Genomic DNA, 22,177 nt, shown 5'->3' on the forward strand with positions numbered 1-22,177 from the left:
CCCTCTCATCACCTTTGCTAAGTTTGACCCATAGCCCTCTCACCATCATTGTCTAGTTTGACCCATAGCCCTCTCACCATCATTGCCAAGTTTGAGCCATAGCCCTCTCACCATCATTGCCAAGTTTGACCCATAGCCCTCTCATCACCATTGTCAAGTTTGACCCACAGCCCTCTCATCACCATTGTCAAGTTTGACCCATAGCCCTCTCACCATCATTGCCAAGTTTGACCCATTTTCCTCTCATCACCATTGCCATGTTTGACCCATAGCCCTCTCATCACCATTGTCTAGTTTGACCCATAGCCCTCTCACCATCATTGTCAAGTTTGACCCATAGCCTTCTCATTATCATTGCCAAGTTTGACCCATAGCCTTCTCACCATCATTGTCAAGTTTGACTCATAGCCCTCTCATCACCATTGCCAAGTTTGACCCATAGCCCTCTCACCATCATTGCCAAGTTTGACCCATTTTCCTCTCATCACCATTGCCAAGTTTGACCCATAGCCCTCTCACCATCATTGCCAAGTTTGACCCATAGCCCTCTCATCATCATTGCCAAGTTTGACCCATAGCCCTCTCACCATCATTGCCAAGTTTGACCCATAGCCCTCTTATCACCATTGCCAAGATTGACCCATAGCCCTCTCACCATCATTGTCTAGTTTGACCCATAGCCCTCTCATCATCATTGCCAAGTTTGACCCATAGCCCTCTCATAACCATTGTCTAGTTTGACCCATAGCCCTCTCATCATCATTGCCAAGTTTGACCCATAGCCCTCTCATCACCATTGCCAAGTTTGACCCATAGCCCTCTCACCATCATTGTCTAGTTTGACCCATAACCCTCTCACCATCATTGCCAAGTTTGACCCATAGCCCTCTCATCACCATTGCTATGTTTGACCCATAGCCCTCTCATCATTGCCAAGTTTGACTCATAGCCCTCTCATCATCATTGCCAAGTTTGACCCATAACCCTCTCACCATCATTGCCAAGTTCAACCCATTGCCCTCTCACCATCATTGTCAAATTTGACTCATAGCCCTGTCATCACCATTGCCAAGTTTGACCCATAGCCATCTCATCACCATTGTCAAGTTTGACCCATAGCCCTCTCAACATCATTGTCAAGTTTGACCCATATCAATCTCACCACCATTGCCAAGTTTGACCCATAGCCCTCTCATCACCTTTGCTAAGTTTGACCCATAGCCCTCTCACCATCATTGTCTAGTTTGACCCATAGCCCTCTCACCATCATTGCCAAGTTTGAGCCATAGCCCTCTCACCATCATTGCCAAGTTTGACCCATAGCCCTCTCATCACCATTGTCAAGTTTGACCCACAGCCCTCTCATCACCATTGTCAAGTTTGACCCATAGCCCTCTCACCATCATTGCCAAGTTTGACCCATTTTCCTCTCATCACCATTGCCATGTTTGACCCATAGCCCTCTCACCATCATTGTCTAGTTTGACCCATAGCCTTCTCACCATCATTGTCTAGTTTGACCCATAGCCTTCTCACCATCATTGTCTAGTTTGACCCATAGCCTTCTCACCATCATTGCCAAGTTTGAGCCATAGCCCTCTCACCATCATTGTCAAGTTTGACCCATAGCCCTCTCATCATCATTGCCAAGTTTGACCCATAGCCCTCTCATAACCATTGTCTAGTTTGACCCATAGCCCTCTCATCATCATTGCCAAGTTTGACCCATAGCCCTCTCATCACCATTGCCAAGTTTGACCCATAGCCCTCTCACCATCATTGCCAAGTTTGACCCATAACCCTCTCATCACCATTGCTATGTTTGACCCATAGCCCTCTCATCATCATTGCCAAGTTTGACCCATAACCTTCTCACCATCATTGCCAAGTTTGACCCATTGCCCTCTCACCATCATTGTCAAGTTTGACTCATAGCCCTCTCATCACCATTGCCAAGTTTGACCCATAGCCCTCTCACCATCATTGCCAAGTTTGACCCATTTTCCTCTCATCACCATTGCCAAGTTTGACCCATAGCCCTCTCACCATCATTGCAAAGTTTGACCCATAGCCCTCTCATCATCATTGCCAAGTTTGACCCATAGCCCTCTCACCATCATTGCCAAGTTTGACCCATAGCCCTCTTATCACCATTGCCAAGTTTGACCCATAGCCCTCTCACCATCATTGTCTAGTTTGACCCATAGCCCTCTCATCATCATTGCCAAGTTTGACCCATAGCCCTCTCATAACCATTGTCTAGTTTGACCCATAGCCCTCTCATCATCATTGCCAAGTTTGACCCATAGCCCTCTCATCACCATTGCCAAGTTTGACCCATAGCCCTCTCACCATCATTGTCTAGTTTGACCCATAACCCTCTCACCATCATTGCCAAGTTTGACCCATAGCCCTCTCATCACCATTGCTATGTTTGACCCATAGCCCTCTCATCATCATTGCCAAGTTTGACCCATAACCCTCTCACCATCATTGCCAAGTTCGACCAATTGCCCTCTCACCATCATTGTCAAATTTGACTCATAGCCCTGTCATCACCATTGCCAAGTTTGACCCATAGCCATCTCATCACCATTGTCAAGTTTGACCCATAGCCCTCTCAACATCATTGTCAAGTTTGACCCATATCAATCTCACCACCATTGCCAAGTTTGACCCATAGCCCTCTCATCACCTTTGCTAAGTTTGACCCATAGCCCTCTCACCATCATTGTCTAGTTTGACCCATAGCCCTCTCACCATCATTGCCAAGTTTGACCCATAGCCCTCTCACCATCATTGCCAAGTTTGACCCATAGCCCTCTCATCACCATTGTCAAGTTTGACCCACAGCCCTCTCATCACCATTGTCAAGTTTGACCCATAGCCCTCTCACCATCATTGCCAAGTTTGACCCATTTTCCTCTCATCACCATTGCCATGTTTGACCCATAGCCCTCTCATCACCATTGTCTAGTTTGACCCATAGCCCTCTCACCATCATTGTCAAGTTTGACCCATAGCCTTCTCATTATCATTGCCAAGTTTGACCCATAGCCTTCTCACCATCATTGTCAAGTTTGACTCATAGCCCTCTCATCACCATTGCCAAGTTTGACCCATAGCCCTCTCACCATCATTGCCAAGTTTGACCCATTTTCCTCTCATCACCATTGCCAAGTTTGACCCATAGCCCTCTCACCATCATTGCCAAGTTTGACCCATAGCCCTCTCATCATCATTGCCAAGTTTGACCCATAGCCCTCTCACCATCATTGCCAAGTTTGACCCATAGCCCTCTTATCACCATTGCCAAGATTGACCCATAGCCCTCTCACCATCATTGTCTAGTTTGACCCATAGCCCTCTCATCATCATTGCCAAGTTTGACCCATAGCCCTCTCATAACCATTGTCTAGTTTGACCCATAGCCCTCTCATCATCATTGCCAAGTTTGACCCATAGCCCTCTCATCACCATTGCCAAGTTTGACCCATAGCCCTCTCACCATCATTGTCTAGTTTGACCCATAACCCTCTCACCATCATTGCCAAGTTTGACCCATAGCCCTCTCATCACCATTGCTATGTTTGACCCATAGCCCTCTCATCATTGCCAAGTTTGACTCATAGCCCTCTCATCATCATTGCCAAGTTTGACCCATAACCCTCTCACCATCATTGCCAAGTTCAACCCATTGCCCTCTCACCATCATTGTCAAATTTGACTCATAGCCCTGTCATCACCATTGCCAAGTTTGACCCATAGCCATCTCATCACCATTGTCAAGTTTGACCCATAGCCCTCTCAACATCATTGTCAAGTTTGACCCATATCAATCTCACCACCATTGCCAAGTTTGACCCATAGCCCTCTCATCACCTTTGCTAAGTTTGACCCATAGCCCTCTCACCATCATTGTCTAGTTTGACCCATAGCCCTCTCACCATCATTGCCAAGTTTGAGCCATAGCCCTCTCACCATCATTGCCAAGTTTGACCCATAGCCCTCTCATCACCATTGTCAAGTTTGACCCACAGCCCTCTCATCACCATTGTCAAGTTTGACCCATAGCCCTCTCACCATCATTGCCAAGTTTGACCCATTTTCCTCTCATCACCATTGCCATGTTTGACCCATAGCCCTCTCACCATCATTGTCTAGTTTGACCCATAGCCTTCTCACCATCATTGTCTAGTTTGACCCATAGCCTTCTCACCATCATTGTCTAGTTTGACCCATAGCCTTCTCACCATCATTGCCAAGTTTGAGCCATAGCCCTCTCACCATCATTGTCAAGTTTGACTCATAGCCCTCTCATCACCATTGCCAAGTTTGACCCAGAGCCCTCTCATCACCATTGCCAAGTTTGACCCATAGCCCTCTCACCATCATTGCCAAGTTTGACCCATTTTTCTCTCATCACCATTGCCAAGTTTGACCCATAGCCCTCTCACCATCATTACCAAGTTTGGCCCATAGCCCTCTCACCATCATTGCCAAGTTTGACCCATAGCCCTCTCACCATCATTGCCAAGTTTGACTCATAGCCCTCTCACCATCATTGCCAAGTTTGACCCATAGCCCACTCACCATCATTGCCAAGTTTGACCCATAGCCCTTTCATTACCATTGCCAAGTTTGACCTATAGCCCTCTCACCATCATTGCCAAGTTTGACCCATATCCCTCTCACCATCATTGTCAAGTTTGACTCATAGCCCTCTCATCACCATTGCCAAGTTTGACCCATAGCCCTCTCACCATCATTACCAAGTTTGACCCATAGCCCTCTCACCATCATTGCCAAGTTTGACCCATAGCCCTCCCATTACCATTGCCAAGTTTGACCTATAGCCCTCTCACCATCATTGCCAAGTTTGACCCATAGCCCTCTCACCATCATTGTCAAGTTTGACTCATAGCCCTCTCATCACCATTGCCAAGTTTGACCCATAGCCCTCTCACCATCATTACCAAGTTTGACCCCTAGCCCTCTCACCACCATTGTCAAGTTTGACCCATAGCCCTCTCACCATCATTGCCATGTTTTACCCATAACACTCTCACCATCATTGCCAAGTTTGACCCATAGCCCTCTCACTATCATTGCCAAGTTTGACCCATAACCCTATCACTATTATTGCCAAGTTTGACCCATAGCCCTCTCACCATCATTGCCAAGTTTGACCCATAGCCCTCTCATCACCATTGCCAAGTTTGACCCATAGCCCTCTCATTATCATTGTCAAGTTTGACTCATAGCCCTCTCATCACCATTGTCAAGTTTGACCCATAGCCCTCTCACCATCATTGTCTAGTTTGACCCATAGCCCTCTCACCATCATTGCCAAGTTTGAGCCACAGCCCTCTCACCATCATTGTCAAGTTTGACCCATAGCCCATCGCATCACCATTGTCAAGTTTGACCCATAGCCCTCTCACCATCATTGCCAAGTTTGACCCATTTTCCTCTCATCACCATTGCCATGTTTGACCCATAGCCCTCTCACCATCATTGTCTAGTTTGACCCATAGCCCCCTCACCATCATTGCCAAGTTTGACCCATAGCCCTCTCATCACCATAGCCAAGTTTGACCCATAGCCCTCTCATCGCCATTGTCAAGTTTGACCCATAGCCCTCTCACCATCATTGCCATGTTTGACCCATTTTCCTCTCATCACCATTGCCATGTTTGACCCATAGCCCTCTCACCATCATTTCCAAGTTTGACCCATTTTCCTCTCATCACCATTGCTATATTTGACCCATAGCCCTCTCATCACCATTGCCATGTTTGACCCATAGCCCTCTCATCACCATTGCCATGTTTGACCCATAGCCCTCTCACCATCATTGCCAAGTTTGACCCATAGCCCTCTCACCATCATTGCCAAGTTTGACCCATAGCCCTCTCACCATCATCGCCAAGTTTGACCCATAGCCCTCTCACCATCATTGCCAAGTTTGACCCATAGCCCTCTCACCATCATTGCCAAGTTTGACCCATAGCCCTTTCACTATCATTGCCAAGTTTGACCCATAGCCCTCTCACCATCATTGCCAAGTTTGACCCATAGCCCTCTCACCATCATTGCCAAGTTTGACCGATAACGCTCTCATCACTATTGTCAAGTTTGGCCCATAGCCCTCGCACCATCATTGTCAAGTTTGACCCATATCCCTCTCATCACCATTGCCAAGTTTGACCCATAGCCCTCTCACCATCATTGCCAAGTTTGACCCATAGCCCTCTCATCACCATTGCCAAGTTTGACCTATAGCCCTCTCATCACCATTGCCAAGTTTGACCCATAGCCCTCTCACCATCATTTCCAAGTTTGACCCATAGCCCTCTCATCACCATTGCCAAGTTTGACCCATAGCCCTCTCACCATCATTGTCAAGTTTGACCCATAGCCCTCTCACCATCATTGCCAAGTTTGACCCATAACCCTCTCATCACCATTGCCAAGTTTGTCCCATAGCCCTCTCACCACCATTGCCAAGTTTTCCCCATAGCCTTCTCACTATCATTGCCAAGTTTGACCCATAGCCCTCTCATCACCATTGTCAAGTTTGACCCATAGCCTTCTCACTATCATTGCCAAGTCTGACCCATAGCCCTCTCACCATCATTGTCAAGTTTGACCCATAGCCCTTTCACTATCATTGCCAAGTTTGACCCAGAGCCCTCTCACCATCATTGCCATGTTTGACCCATAGCCCTCTCACCATCATTGCCAAGTTTGACCCATAACGCTCTCATCACTATTGTCAAGTTTGGCGCATAGCCCTCTCACCATCATTGTCAAGTTTGACCCATAACCCTCTCACCACCATTGCCAAGTCTGACCCAAAGCCCTCTCACCACCATTGCCAAGTTTGACCCATAGCCTTCTCACTATCATTGCCAAGTTTGACCCATAGCCCTCTCATCACCATTGCCAAGTTTGACCCATAGCCCTTTCACTATCATTGCCAAGTTTGACCCATAGCCCTCTCACCATCATTGCCAAGTTTGACCCATAGCCCTTTCACTGTCATTGCCAAGTTTGACCCATAGCCCTCTCACCACCATTGCCAAGTTTGACCCATAGCCCTCTCATCACCATTGCCAAGTTTGACCCATAGCCCTCTCATCACCATTGTCAAGTTTGACCCATAGCCTTCTCACCATCATTGTCAAGTTTGACCCATAGCCCTTTCACTATCATTGCCAAGTTTGACCCATAGCCCTCTCACAACCATTGCTAAGTTTGACCCATTTTCCTCTCATCACCATTGCCAAGTTTGACCCATAGCCCTCTCACCATCATTGTCAAGTTTGACCCATAGCCCTTTCACTATCATTGCCAAGTTTGACCCATAGCCCTCTCACCATCATTGCCAAGTTTGACACATAACCCTCTCATCACCATTGTCAAGTTTGACCCATAGTCCTCTCACCATCATTGTCAAGTTTGACCCATATCCCTCTCATCACCATTGCCAAGTTTTACCCATAGCCTTCTCACTATCATTGCCAAGTTTGACCCATAGCCCTCTCATCATCATTGCCAAGTTTGACCCATAGCCTTCTCACTATCATTGCCAAGTTTGACCCATAGCCCTCTCACCACCATTGCCAAGTTTGACCCATAGCCCTCTCATCACCATTGTCAAGTTTGACCCATAGCCCTCTCATCACCATTGTCAAGTTTGACCCATAACCCTCTCATCACCATTGTCTAGTTTGACCCATAGCCCTCTCACCATCATTGTCAAGTTTGACCCATAGCTCTCTCACCATCATTGTCAAGTTTGACCCATAGCCTTCTCACTATCATTGCCAAGTTTGACCCATAACCCTCTAATCACCATTGTCAATTTTGACCCATAGCCCTCTCACCATCATTGCCAAGTTTGACCCATAACCCTCTCATCACCATTGTCAAGTTTGACCCATAGCCCTCTCACCATCATTGTCAAGTTTGGCCCATATCCCTCTCATCACCATTGCCAAGTTTGACCCATAGCCTTCTCACTATCATTGCCAAGTTCGACCCATAGCCCTCTCACCACCATTGCCAAGTTTGACCCATAGCCCTCTCATCACCATTGTCAAGTTTTACCCATAGCCTTCTCACCACCATTGTCAAGTTTGACCCATAGCCCTCTCATCACCTTTGCCAAGTTTGACCCATAGCCTTCTCACTATCATTGCCAAGTTTGACCCATAGCCTTCTCACCACCATTGTCAAGTTTGACCCATAGCCCTCTCACCACCATTGCCAAGTTTGACCCATAGCCTTCTCACTACCATTGTCAAGTTTGACCCATAGCCCTCTCATCACCATTGTCAAGTTGGACCCATAGCCCTCTCATCACCATTGTCAAGTGCAACCCATAGCCCTCTCTTCACCATTGCCAAGTTTGACCCATTTTCCTCTCACCACCATTGCCAAGTTTGACCCATAGCCCTTTCACCATCATTGTCAAGTTTGACCCATAGCCCTCTCATCACCATTGTCAAGTTTGACCTGTAGCCCTTTCACTATCATTGCCAAGTTTGACCCATAGCCCTCTCACCATCATTGCCAAGTTTGACCCATAGCCCTCTCATCACCATTGCCATGTTTGACCCATAGCCCTCTCATCACCATTGCCAAGTGTGACCCATAGCCCTCCCACCACCATTGCCAAGTTTGACCCTTGCCCCCTAACCACTATTACCTATCAACTTTCAACTTTGACCTATAGCCATCATTGCAAAATTTGACCATAGCCCTCTCACCATCATTGCCAAGTTTGACCCATAGCCATATCACAACAATTGTCAAGTTTGACCCTTGTGTTGAGCCATGAGACTGTCTGATACACATATAACCTGCCATTGTTCATTCCATTGTCATAATAGGTTTCAGTATCGTCCATCAGACCACCAAGGTATAGGAGGCAGACAGAACAGTAAGTACATAGGGTGTGCAAGTAATTTCTATTTTATTTTGATTGCCAGCAATTTTTATCTCATGATGTAAAATAGTTTCCTCTATAGTGTAAAGGTAATACACTGTAATACAGCCAGTGAATATAGTATCTGCTGAATAGTGTAAAGGTAATACACTGTAATACAGCCAGTGAATATAGTATCTGCTGAATTGTGTATAGGTAATACACTGTAATACATCCAGTGAATATAGTATCTGCTGAATAGTGTAAAGGTAATACACTGTAATACAGCCAGTGAATATAGTATCTGCTGAATAGTGTATAGGTAATACACTGTAATACAGCCAGTGAATATAGTATCTGCTGAATAGTGTATAGGTAATACACTGTAATACAGCCAGTGAATATAGTATCTGCTGAATAGTGTATAGGTAATACACTGTAATACAGCCAGTGAATATAGTATCTGCTGAATAGTGTAAAGGTAATACACTGTAATACAGCCAGTGAATATAGTATCTGCTGAATAGTGTAAAGGTAATACACTGTAATACAGCCAGTGAATATAGTATCTGCTGAATAGTGTATAGGTAATACACTGTAATACAGCCAGTGAATATAGTATCTGCTGAATAGTGTATAGGTAATACACTGTAATACAGCCAGTGAATATAGTATCTGCTGAATAGTGTAAAGGTAATACACTGTAATACAGCCAGTGAATATAGTATCTGCTGAATAGTGTAAAGGTAATACACTGTAATACAGCCAGTGAATATAGTATCTGCTGAATAGTGTAAAGGTAATACACTGTAATACAGCCAGTGAATATAGTATCTGCTGAATAGTGTATAGGTAATACACTGTAATACAGCCAGTGAATATAGTATCTGCTGAATAGTGTATAGGTAATACACTGTAATACAGCCAGTGAATATAGTATCTGCTGAATAGTGTAAAGGTAATACACTGTAATACAGCCAGTGAATATAGTATCTGCTGAATAGTGTAAAGGTAATACACTGTAATACAGCCAGTGAATATAGTATCTGCTGAATTGTGTATAGGTAATACACTGTAATACAGCCAGTGAATATAGTATCTGCTGAATAGTGTATAGGTAATACACTGTAATACAGCGAGTGAATATAGTATCTGCTGAATAGTGTAAAGGTAATACACTGTAATACAGCGAGTGAATATAGTATCTGCTGAATAGTGTAAAGGTAATACACTGTAATACAGCCAGTGAATATAGTATCTGCTGAATAGTGTATAGGTAATACACTGTAATTCAGCCAGTGAATATAGTATCTGCTGAATAGTGTAAACGTAATACACTGTAATACAGCCAGTGATTATAGTATCTGCTGAATTGTGTATAGGTAATACACTGTAATACAGCCAGTGAATATAGTATCTGCTGAATAGTGTATAGGTAATACACTGTAATACAGCCAGTGAATATAGTATCTGCTGAATAGTGTAAAGGTAATACACTGTAATACAGCCAGTGAATATAGTATCTGCTGAATAGTGTAAAGGTAATACACTGTAATACAGCCAGTGAATATAGTATCTGCTGAATAGTGTATAGGTAATACACTGTAATACAGCCAGTGAATATAGTATCTGCTGAATAGTGTATAGGTAATACACTGTAATACAGCCAGTGAATATAGTATCTGCTGAATAGTGTAAAGGTAATACACTGTAATACAGCCAGTGAATATAGTATCTGCTGAATAGTGTAAAGGTAATACACTGTAATACAGCCAGTGAATATAGTATCTGCTGAATTGTGTATAGGTAATACACTGTAATACAGCCAGTGAATATAGTATCTGCTGAATAGTGTATAGGTAATACACTGTAATACAGCCAGTGAATATAGTATCTGCTGAATAGTGTATAGGTAATACACTGTAATACAGCCAGTGAATATAGTATCTGCTGAATAGTGTAAAGGTAATACACTGTAATACAGCCAGTGAATATAGTATCTGCTGAATAGTGTAAAGGTAATACACTGTAATACAGCCAGTGAATATAGTATCTGCTGAATAGTGTATAGGTAATACACTGTAATACAGCCAGTGAATATAGTATCTGCTGAATAGTGTATAGGTAATACACTGTAATACAGCCAGTGAATATAGTATCTGCTGAATAGTGTAAAGGTAATACACTGTAATACAGCCAGTGAATATAGTATCTGCTGAATAGTGTAAAGGTAATACACTGTAATACAGCCAGTGAATATAGTATCTGCTGAATAGTGTAAAGGTAATACACTGTAATACAGCCAGTGAATATAGTATCTGCTGAATAGTGTATAGGTAATACACTGTAATACAGCCAGTGAATATAGTATCTGCTGAATAGTGTATAGGTAATACACTGTAATACAGCCAGTGAATATAGTATCTGCTGAATAGTGTAAAGGTAATACACTGTAATACAGCCAGTGAATATAGTATCTGCTGAATAGTGTAAAGGTAATACACTGTAATACAGCCAGTGAATATAGTATCTGCTGAATTGTGTATAGGTAATACACTGTAATACAGCCAGTGAATATAGTATCTGCTGAATAGTGTATAGGTAATACACTGTAATACAGCGAGTGAATATAGTATCTGCTGAATAGTGTAAAGGTAATACACTGTAATACAGCGAGTGAATATAGTATCTGCTGAATAGTGTAAAGGTAATACACTGTAATACAGCCAGTGAATATAGTATCTGCTGAATAGTGTATAGGTAATACACTGTAATTCAGCCAGTGAATATAGTATCTGCTGAATAGTGTAAACGTAATACACTGTAATACAGCCAGTGATTATAGTATCTGCTGAATTGTGTATAGGTAATACACTGTAATACAGCCAGTGAATATAGTATCTGCTGAATAGTGTATAGGTAATACACTGTAATACAGCCAGTGAATATAGTATCTGCTGAATAGTGTAAAGGTAATACACTGTAATACAGCCAGTGAATATAGTATCTGCTGAATAGTGTAAAGGTAATACACTGTAATACAGCCAGTGAATATAGTATCTGCTGAATAGTGTAAAGGTAATACACTGTAATACAGCCAGTGAATATAGTATCTGCTGAATAGTGTAAAGGTAATACACTGTAATACAGCCAGTGAATATAGTATCTGCTGAATAGTGTATAGGTAATACACTGTAATACAGCCAGTGAATATAGTATCTGCTGAATAGTGTATAGGTAATACACTGTAATACAGCCAGTGAATATAGTATCTGCTGAATAGTGTAAAGGTAATACACTGTAATACAGCCAGTGAATATAGTATCTGCTGAATAGTGTATAGGTAATACACTGTAATACAGCCAGTGAATATAGTATCTGCTGAATAGTGTAAAGGTAATACACTGTAATACAGCCAGTGAATATAGTATCTGCTGAATAGTGTATAGGTAATACACTGTAATACAGCCAGTGAATATAGTATCTGCTGAATAGTGTAAAGGTAATACACTGTAATACAGCCAGTGAATATAGTATCTGCTGAATAGTGTATAGGTAATACACTGTAATACAGCCAGTGAATATAGTATCTGCTGAATAGTGTAAAGGTAATACACTGTAATACAGCCAGTGAATATAGTATCTGCTGAATAGTGTATAGGTAATACACTGTAATACAGCCAGTGAATATAGTATCTGCTGAATAGTGTAAAGGTAATACACTGTAATACAGCCAGTGAATATAGTATCTGCTGAATTGTGTATAGGTAATACACTGTAATACAGCCAGTGAATATAGTATCTGCTGAATAGTGTAAAGGTAATACACTGTAATACAGCCAGTGAATATAGTATCTGCTGAATAGTGTATAGGTAATACACTGTAATACAGCCAGTGAATATAGTATCTGCTGAATAGTGTAAAGGTAATACACTGTAATACAGCCAGTGAATATAGTATCTGCTGAATAGTGTATAGGTAATACACTGTAATACAGCCAGTGAATATAGTATCTGCTGAATAGTGTAAAGGTAATACACTGTAATACAGCCAGTGAATATAGTATCTGCTGAATTGTGTCTAGGTAATACACTGTAATACAGCCAGTGAATATAGTATCTGCTGAATAGTGTAAAGGTAATACACTGTAATACAGCCAGTGAATATAGTATCTGCTGAATAGTGTAAAGGTAATACACTGTAATACAGCCAGTGAATATAGTATCTGCTGAATAGTGTATAGGTAATACACTGTAATACAGCCAGTGAATATAGTATCTGCTGAATAGTGTAAAGGTAATACACTGTAATACAGCCAGTGAATATAGTATCTGCTGAATAGTGTAAAGGTAATACACTGTAATTCAGCAGATAATTACCATAGTATTTATTATCTTGTGAAGGTTACTGCTTCTATCTAAGTGATAACTAATAAATATATCATCTTTTGCAGCTCGCACTCGTAACAGTTTATCAAGATTACGATTTCAACAACTACAAAGAGATACAGATATTAAAAACTCAACATCATCAGGTAATGATAGTAATATTGTGGACCCTATATATTACAAGGCAACAGTTATACAGTTTGTTTGTATAGGAGAATATACAACTGGGATTGCAATGATTCAGATAGTTTCACTAATATAAGGAATACCTTAGTTCTGCTCAATAAGTAATACTTTAGTTCTGCTCATATAAGTAATACCTTAGTTCTGCTCATATAAGTAATACTTTAGTTCTGCTCATATAAGTAATACCTTAGTTCTGCTCATATAAGTAATACTTTAGTTCTGCTCATATAAGTAATACCTTAGTTCTGTTCATATAAGTAATACCTTAGTTCTGCTCATATAAGTAATACTTTAGTTCTGCTCATATAAGTAATACCTTAGTTCTGCTCATATAAGTAATACTTTAGTTCTGTTCATATAAGTAATACCTTTAGTTCTGTTCATATAAGTAATACTTTAGTTCTGCTCATATAAGTAATAAATGTACCTTAGTTCTGCTCATATAAGTAATACCTTAGTTCTGTTCATATAAGTAATACCTTAGTTCTGTTCATATAAGTAATACCTTAGTTCTGCTCATATAAGTAATACCTTAGTTCTGTTCATATAAGTAATACCTTAGTTCTGTTCATATAAGTAATACTTTAGTTCTGTTCATATAAGTAATACCTTTAGTTCTGTTCATATAAGTAATACTTTAGTTCTGCTCATATAAGTAATAAATGTACCTTAGTTCTGCTCATATAAGTAATACTTTAGTTCTGCTCATATAAGTAATACCTTAGTTCTGCTCATATAAGTAATACCTTAGTTCTGTTCATATAAGTAATACTTTAGTTCTGTTCATATAAGTAATACCTTTAGTTCTGTTCATATAAGTAATACTTTAGTTCTGCTCATATAAGTAATAAATGTACCTTAGTTCTGCTCATATAAGTAATACCTTAGTTCTGTTCATATAAGTAATACCTTAGTTCTGTTCATATAAGTAATACCTTAGTTCTGCTCATATAAGTAATACCTTAGTTCTGTTCATATAAGTAATACCTTAGTTCTGCTCATATAAGTAATACCTTAGTTCTGTTCATATAAGTAATACCTTAGTTCTGTTCATGTAAGTAATACCTTAGTTCTGTTCATATAAGTAATACTTTAGTTCTGTTCATATAAGTAATACTTTAGTTCTGTTCATATAAGTAATACCTTTAGTTCTGTTCATATAAGTAATACTTTAGTTCTGCTCATATAAGTAATAAATGTACCTTAGTTCTGCTCATATAAGTAATACCTTAGTTCTGTTCATATAAGTAATACCTTAGTTCTGTTCATATAAGTAATACCTTAGTTCTGCTCATATAAGTAATACCTTAGTTCTGCTCATATAAGTAATACCTTAGTTCTGCTCATATAAGTAATACCTTAGTTCTGTTCATATAAGTAATACCTTAGTTCTGTTCATGTAAGTAATACCTTAGTTCTGTTCATGTAAGTAATACCTTAGTTCTGTTCATATAAGTAATACTTTAGTTCTGCTCATATAAGTAATACCTTAGTTCTGCTCATATAAGTAATACCTTAGTTCTGCTCATATAAGTAATACCTTAGTTCTGCTCATATAAGTAATACCTTAGTTCTGCTCATATAAGTAATACCTTAGTTCTGTTCATATAAGTAATACCTTAGTTCTGTTCATATAAGTAATACCTTAGTTCTGTTCATATAAGTAATACCTTAGTTCTGCTCATATAAGTAATACTTTAGTTCTGCTCATATAAGTAATACCTTAGTTCTGCTCATATAAGTAATACTTTAGTTCTGCTCATATAAGTAATACCTTAGTTCTGTTCATATAAGTAATACCTTAGTTCTGCTCATATAAGTAATACTTTAGTTCTGCTCATATAAGTAATACCTTAGTTCTGCTCATATAAGTAATACCTTAGTTCTGCTCATATAAGTAATACCTTAGTTCTGCTCATATAAGTAATACTTTAGTTCTGCTCATATAAGTAATACTTTAGTTCTGTTCATATAAGTAATACCTTTAGTTCTGCTCATATAAGTAATACTTTAGTTCTGTTCATATAAGTAATACCTTAGTTCTGCTCATATAAGTAATACCTTAGTTCTGTTCATATAAGTAATACTTTAGTTCTGTTCATATAAGTAATACCTTTAGTTCTGTTCATATAAGTAATACTTTAGTTCTGCTCATATAAGTAATAAATGTACCTTAGTTCTGCTCATATAAGTAATACTTTAGTTCTGCTCATATAAGTAATACCTTAGTTCTGCTCATATAAGTAATACCTTAGTTCTGTTCATATAAGTAATACTTTAGTTCTGTTCATATAAGTAATACCTTTAGTTCTGTTCATATAAGTAATACTTTAGTTCTGCTCATATAAGTAATACATGTACCTTAGTTCTGCTCATATAAGTAATACCTTAGTTCTGTTCATATAAGTAATACCTTAGTTCTGTTCATATAAGTAATACCTTAGTTCTGTTCATATAAGTAATACCTTAGTTCTGCTCATATAAGTAATACCTTAGTTCTGTTCATATAAGTAATACCTTAGTTCTGTTCATATAAGTAATACTTTAGTTCTGTTCATATAAGTAATACCTTTAGTTCTGTTCATATAAGTAATACTTTAGTTCTGCTCATATAAGTAATAAATGTACCTTAGTTCTGCTCATATAAGTAATACTTTAGTTCTGCTCATATAAGTAATACCTTAGTTCTGCTCATATAAGTAATACCTTAGTACTGTTCATATAAGTAATACTTTAGTTCTGTTCATATAAGTAATACCTTTAGTTCTGTTCATATAAGTAATACTTTAGTTCTGCTCATATAAGTAATAAATGTACCTTAGTTCTGCTCATATAAGTAATACCTTAGTTCTGTTCATATAAGTAATACCTTAGTTCTGTTCATATAAGTAATACCTTAGTTCTGCTCATATAAGTAATACCTTAGTTCTGTTCATATAAGTAATACCTTAGTTCTGCTCATATAAGTAATACCTTAGTTCTGTTCATATAAGTAATACCTTAGTTCTGTTCATGTAAGTAATACCTTAGTTCTGTTCATATAAGTAATACTTTAGTTCTGTTCATATAAGTAATACTTTAGTTCTGTTCATATAAGTAATACCTTTAGTTCTGTTCATATAAGTAATACTTTAGTTCTGCTCATATAAGTAATAAATGTACCTTAGTTCTGCTCATATAAGTAATACCTTAGTTCTGTTCATATAAGTAATACCTTAGTTCTGTTCATATAAGTAATACCTTAGTTCTGCTCATATAAGTAATACCTTAGTTCTGCTCATATAAGTAATACCTTAGTTCTGCTCATATAAGTAATACCTTAGTTCTGTTCATATAAGTAATACCTTAGTTCTGTTCATGTAAGTAATACCTTAGTTCTGTTCATGTAAGTAATACCTTAGTTCTGTTCATATAAGTAATACTTTAGTTCTGCTCATATAAGTAATACCTTAGTTCTGCTCATATAAGTAATACCTTAGTTCTGCTCATATAAGTAATACCTTAGTTCTGCTCATATAAGTAATACCTTAGTTCTGTTCATATAAGTAATACCTTAGTTCTGTTCATATAAGTAATACCTTAGTTCTGTTCATATAAGTAATACTTTAGTTCTGCTCATATAAGTAATACCTTAGTTCTGCTCATATAAGTAATACCTTAGTTCTGCTCATATAAGTAATACCTTAGTTCTGTTCATATAAGTAATACTTTAGTTCTGCTCATATAAGTAATACTTTAGTTCTGCTCATATAAGTAATACCTTAGTTCTGTTCATATAAGTAATACTTTAGTTCTGCTCATATAAGTAATACATGTACCTTAGTTCTGCTCATATAAGTAATACTTTAGTTCTGCTCATATAAGTAATACTTCAGTTCTGCTCATATAAGTAATACCTTAGTTCTGCTCATATAAGAAATACCTTAGTTCTGCTCATATAAGTAATACCTTAGTTCTGCTCATATAAGTAATACCTTAGTTCTGATCATATAAGTAATACCTTAGTTCTGCTCATATAAGTAATACATGTACCTTAGTTCTGCTCATATAAGTAATACTTTAGTTCTGCTCATATAAGTAATACTTCAGTTCTGCTCATATAAGTAATACCTTAGTTCTGCTCATATAAGAAATACCTTAGTTCTGCTCATATAAGTAATACCTTAGTTCTGCTCATATAAGTAATACCTTAGTTCTGATCATATAAGTAATACCTTAGTTCTGCTCATATAAGTAATACCTTAGTTCTGTTCATATAAGTAATACTTTAGTTCTGCTCATATAAGTAATACCTTAGTTCTGTTCATATAAGTAATACCTTTAGTTCTGCTCATATAAGTAATACATTAGTTCTGTTCATATAAGTAATACCTTAGTTCTGCTCATATAAGTAATACCTTAGTTCTGCTCATATAAGTAATACTTTAGTTCTGTTCATATAAGTAATACCTTAGTTCTGTTCATATAAGTAATACTTTAGTTCTGCTCATATAAGTAATACCTTAGTTCTGTTCATATAAGTAATACTTTAGTTCTGTTCATATAAGTAATACCTTAGTTCTGCTCATATAAGAAATACTTTAGTTCTGCTCATATAAGTAATACCTTAGTTCTGCTCATATTAGTAATACCTTAGTTCTGCTCATATAAGTAATACCTTAGTTCTGCTCATATAAGTAATACCTTAGTTCTGCTCATATAAGTAATACCTTATTTCTGCTCATATAAGTAATACCTTAGTTCTGCTCATATAGTAATACATGTACCTTAGTTCTGCATAGGTGTTTCTTATTCAAATAGTTTGACTATATTTTTAACTTTCTTTTTACCAGATTTATTATCAACACCCTTCAAAGAAGACCTACAACTAAACAGTAAATCACCAAGAAGAAAAACGTAAGTTTTTATCACTGATACAGTATTTGTGCCAGCAAGACTGGTGTTGCATTCACAGCTCTACTGTTATGATTGTGTCCGTACAGATTCATTGACTTTCCTCGTCTTACCGCTCTGACAAAAGATTAAGACCTTTTATTAAATTATCACATATCTGTTATGGCAGTATTTTACCAAAGCGTCGTGAAGTATCTGCAAGCATAGAAGATGTTAATCATGAAGCTGTAGAAGTAGATGAATCTGATCTACCGGTAAGAAGGGAATTTATCTTTTCATATCAGTATTTGCAAAAACAATTCTTGTAATTTTACGATAACGTATCACAATGACTGCATCAAGGTTTACTCATTGACTTCATCATGGTTTACACTTTGACTACATCATGGTTTACACATTGACTGCATCATGGTTTACACTTTGACTACATCATGGTTTACACATTGACTGCATCATGGTTTACACATTGACTACATCATGGTTTACTCATTGACTTCATCATGGTTTACACTTTGACTACATCATGGTTTACACATTGACTACATCATGGTTTACACATTGACTACATCATGGTTTACATATTGACTACATCATGGTTTACACATTGACTACATCAAGCTTTACACATTGACTACATCATGGTTTACACATTGACTACATCATGGTTTACACATTGACTGCATCATGGTTTACACATTGACTACATCAAGCTTTACACATTGACTACATCATGGTTTACACATTGACTGCATCATGGTTTACACATTGACTGCATCATGGTTTACACATTGACTACATCATGGTTTACACATTGACTGCATCATGGTTTACACATTGACTGCATCATGGTTTACACATTGACTGTATCATGGTTTACACATTGACTACATCAAGCTTTACACATTGACTACATCATGGTTTACACATTGACTGCATCATGGTTTACACATTGACTGCATCATGGTTTACACATTGACTGCATCGTGGTTTACATATTGACTACATCATGGTTTACACATTGACTGCATCATTGTTTACACATTGACTGCATCATGGTTTACACATTGACTGCATCAAGGTGCACACATTGACTGCATCATGGTTTACACATTGACTACATCATGGTTTACACATTGACTGCATCATGGTTTACACATTGACTACATCATTTTTTGCACATTGACTACATCATGGTTTAGACATTGACTGCATCATGGTTTACACATTGACTACATCATGGTTTACACATTGACTACATCATGGTTTACACATTGACTGCATCATGGTTTACAAATTGACTACATCATGATTTACACATTGAGTGCATCATGGTTTACACATTGACTGTATCATGGTTTACACATTGACTACATCAAGCTTTACACATTGACTACATCATGGTTTACACATTGACTGCATCATGGTTTACACATTGACTGCATCATGGTTTACACATTGACTGCATCGTGGTTTACATATTGACTACATCATGGTTTACACATTGACTGCATCATTGTTTACACATTGACTGCATCATGGTTTACACATTGACTGCATCAAGGTGCACACATTGACTGCATCATGGTTTACACATTGACTACATCATGGTTTACACATTGACTGCATCATGGTTTACACATTGACTACATCATTTTTTGCACATTGACTACATCATGGTTTAGACATTGACTGCATCATGGTTTACACATTGACTACATCATGGTTTACACATTGACTACATCATGGTTTACACATTGACTGCATCATGGTTTACAAATTGACTACATCATGATTTACACATTGAGTGCATCATGGTTTACACATTGACTACATCATGGTTTACACATTGACTACATCGTGGTTTACACATTGACTACATCATGGTTTACAAATTGACTACATCATGGTTTACACATTGACTGCATCATGGTTTACACATTGACTGCATCATGGTTTACACATTGACTGCATCATGGTTTACAAATTGACTACATCATGGTTTACACATTGACTACATCATGGTTTACACATTCACTGCATCATGGTTTACACATTGACTACATCATAGTTTACACATTGACTGCATCATGGTTTACACATTGACTACATCATGGTTTACACATTGACTGCATCAAGGTGTACACATTGACTGCATCAAGGTGTACACATTGACTGCCTCATGGTTTACACATTGACTACATCATGGTTTACACATTGACTACATCATGGTTTCCACATTGACTGCATCATGGTCACACATTGACTACATCATGGCTTACATATTGACTACATCATGGCATACATATTGACTACATCATGGTTTACACATTGACTACATCATGGTGTACACATTGACTGCATCATGGTTTACACATTGACTGCATAATGGTTTACACATTGACTACATCATAGTTAACACATTGACTGCATCATGGTGTACACATTAACTGCATCATGGTTTACACATTGACTGCATAATGGTTTACACATTGACTACATCATGGTGTACACATTGACTACATCATGGTTTACACATTGACTACATCAAGCTTTACACATTGACTACATCATGGTTTACACATTGACTGCATCATGGTTTACACATTGACTACATTATGGTTTACACATTGACTACATCATGGTTTACACATTGACTACATCATGGTTTACACATTGACTACATCATGGTTTACATATTGACTACATCATGGTTTACACATTGACTACATCAAGCTTTACACATTGACTACATCATGGTTTACACATTGACTACATCATGGTTTACACATTGACTGCATCATGGTTTACACATTGACTACATCAAGCTTTACACATTGACTACATCATGGTTTACACATTGACTGCATCATGGTTTACACATTGACTGCATCATGGTTTACACATTGACTACATCATGGTTTACACATTGACTACATCATGGTTTACACATTGACTACATCATGGTTTACACATTGACTGCATCATGGTTTACACATTGACTGCATCATGGTTTACACATTGACTGTATCATGGTTTACACATTGACTACATCAAGTTTTACACATTGACTGCATCGTGGTTTACATATTGACTACATGGTTTACACATTGACTGCATCATTGTTTACACATTGACTGCATCATGGTTTACACATTGACTACATCATGATTTACACATTGACTGCATCATGGTTTACACATTGACTACATCATGGTTTACACATTGACTGCATCAAGGTGTACACATTGACTGCATCAAGGTGTACACATTGACTGCCTCATGGTTTACACATTGAGTACATCATGGTTTACACATTGACTACATCATGGTTTACACATTGACTACATCATGGTTTACACATTGACTGCATCATGGTTTAAACATTGACTACATCAAGCTTTACACATTGACTACATCATGGTTTACATATTGACTACATCATGGCATACATATTCACTACATCATGGTTTACACATTGACTACATCATGGCTTACACATTGACTACATCATGGTGTACACATTGACTGCATCATGGTGTACACATTGACTGCATCATGGTTTACACATTGACTGCATCATAGTTAACACATTGACTGCATCATGGTGTACACATTGACTGCACCATGGTTTACACATTGACTACATCATGGTTTACACATTGACTACATCATGGTTTACACATTGACTACATCATGGTTTACATATTGACTACATCATGGTTTACACATTGACTGCATCATGGTTTACACATTGACTGCATCATGGTTTACACA

At 38.3% G+C, this 22,177-nt stretch overlaps 1 protein-coding gene across 1 annotated transcript in view; it reads left to right on the forward strand.

Annotated features, from left to right (window-relative positions):
• Positions 1-22,177, forward strand: part of LOC144358055 (uncharacterized) — a 326,453-nt gene that overhangs the window by 37,478 nt on the left and 266,798 nt on the right. Inside the window, exons 5-8 of the mRNA XM_085498177.1 lie at positions 8,901-8,950; positions 13,390-13,470; positions 18,343-18,406; positions 18,573-18,657. Coding sequence (XP_085354303.1) covers positions 8,901-8,950; positions 13,390-13,470; positions 18,343-18,406; positions 18,573-18,657 — 280 coding nt within the window. The remainder of the gene's footprint in view (positions 1-8,900; positions 8,951-13,389; positions 13,471-18,342; positions 18,407-18,572; positions 18,658-22,177) is intronic.

The sequence above is a fragment of the Saccoglossus kowalevskii genome, chromosome 4 (genome assembly GCF_978046115.1).
Source record: "Saccoglossus kowalevskii chromosome 4, keSacKowa6.1, whole genome shotgun sequence".
Lineage (NCBI taxonomy): Eukaryota > Metazoa > Hemichordata > Enteropneusta > Harrimaniidae > Saccoglossus > Saccoglossus kowalevskii.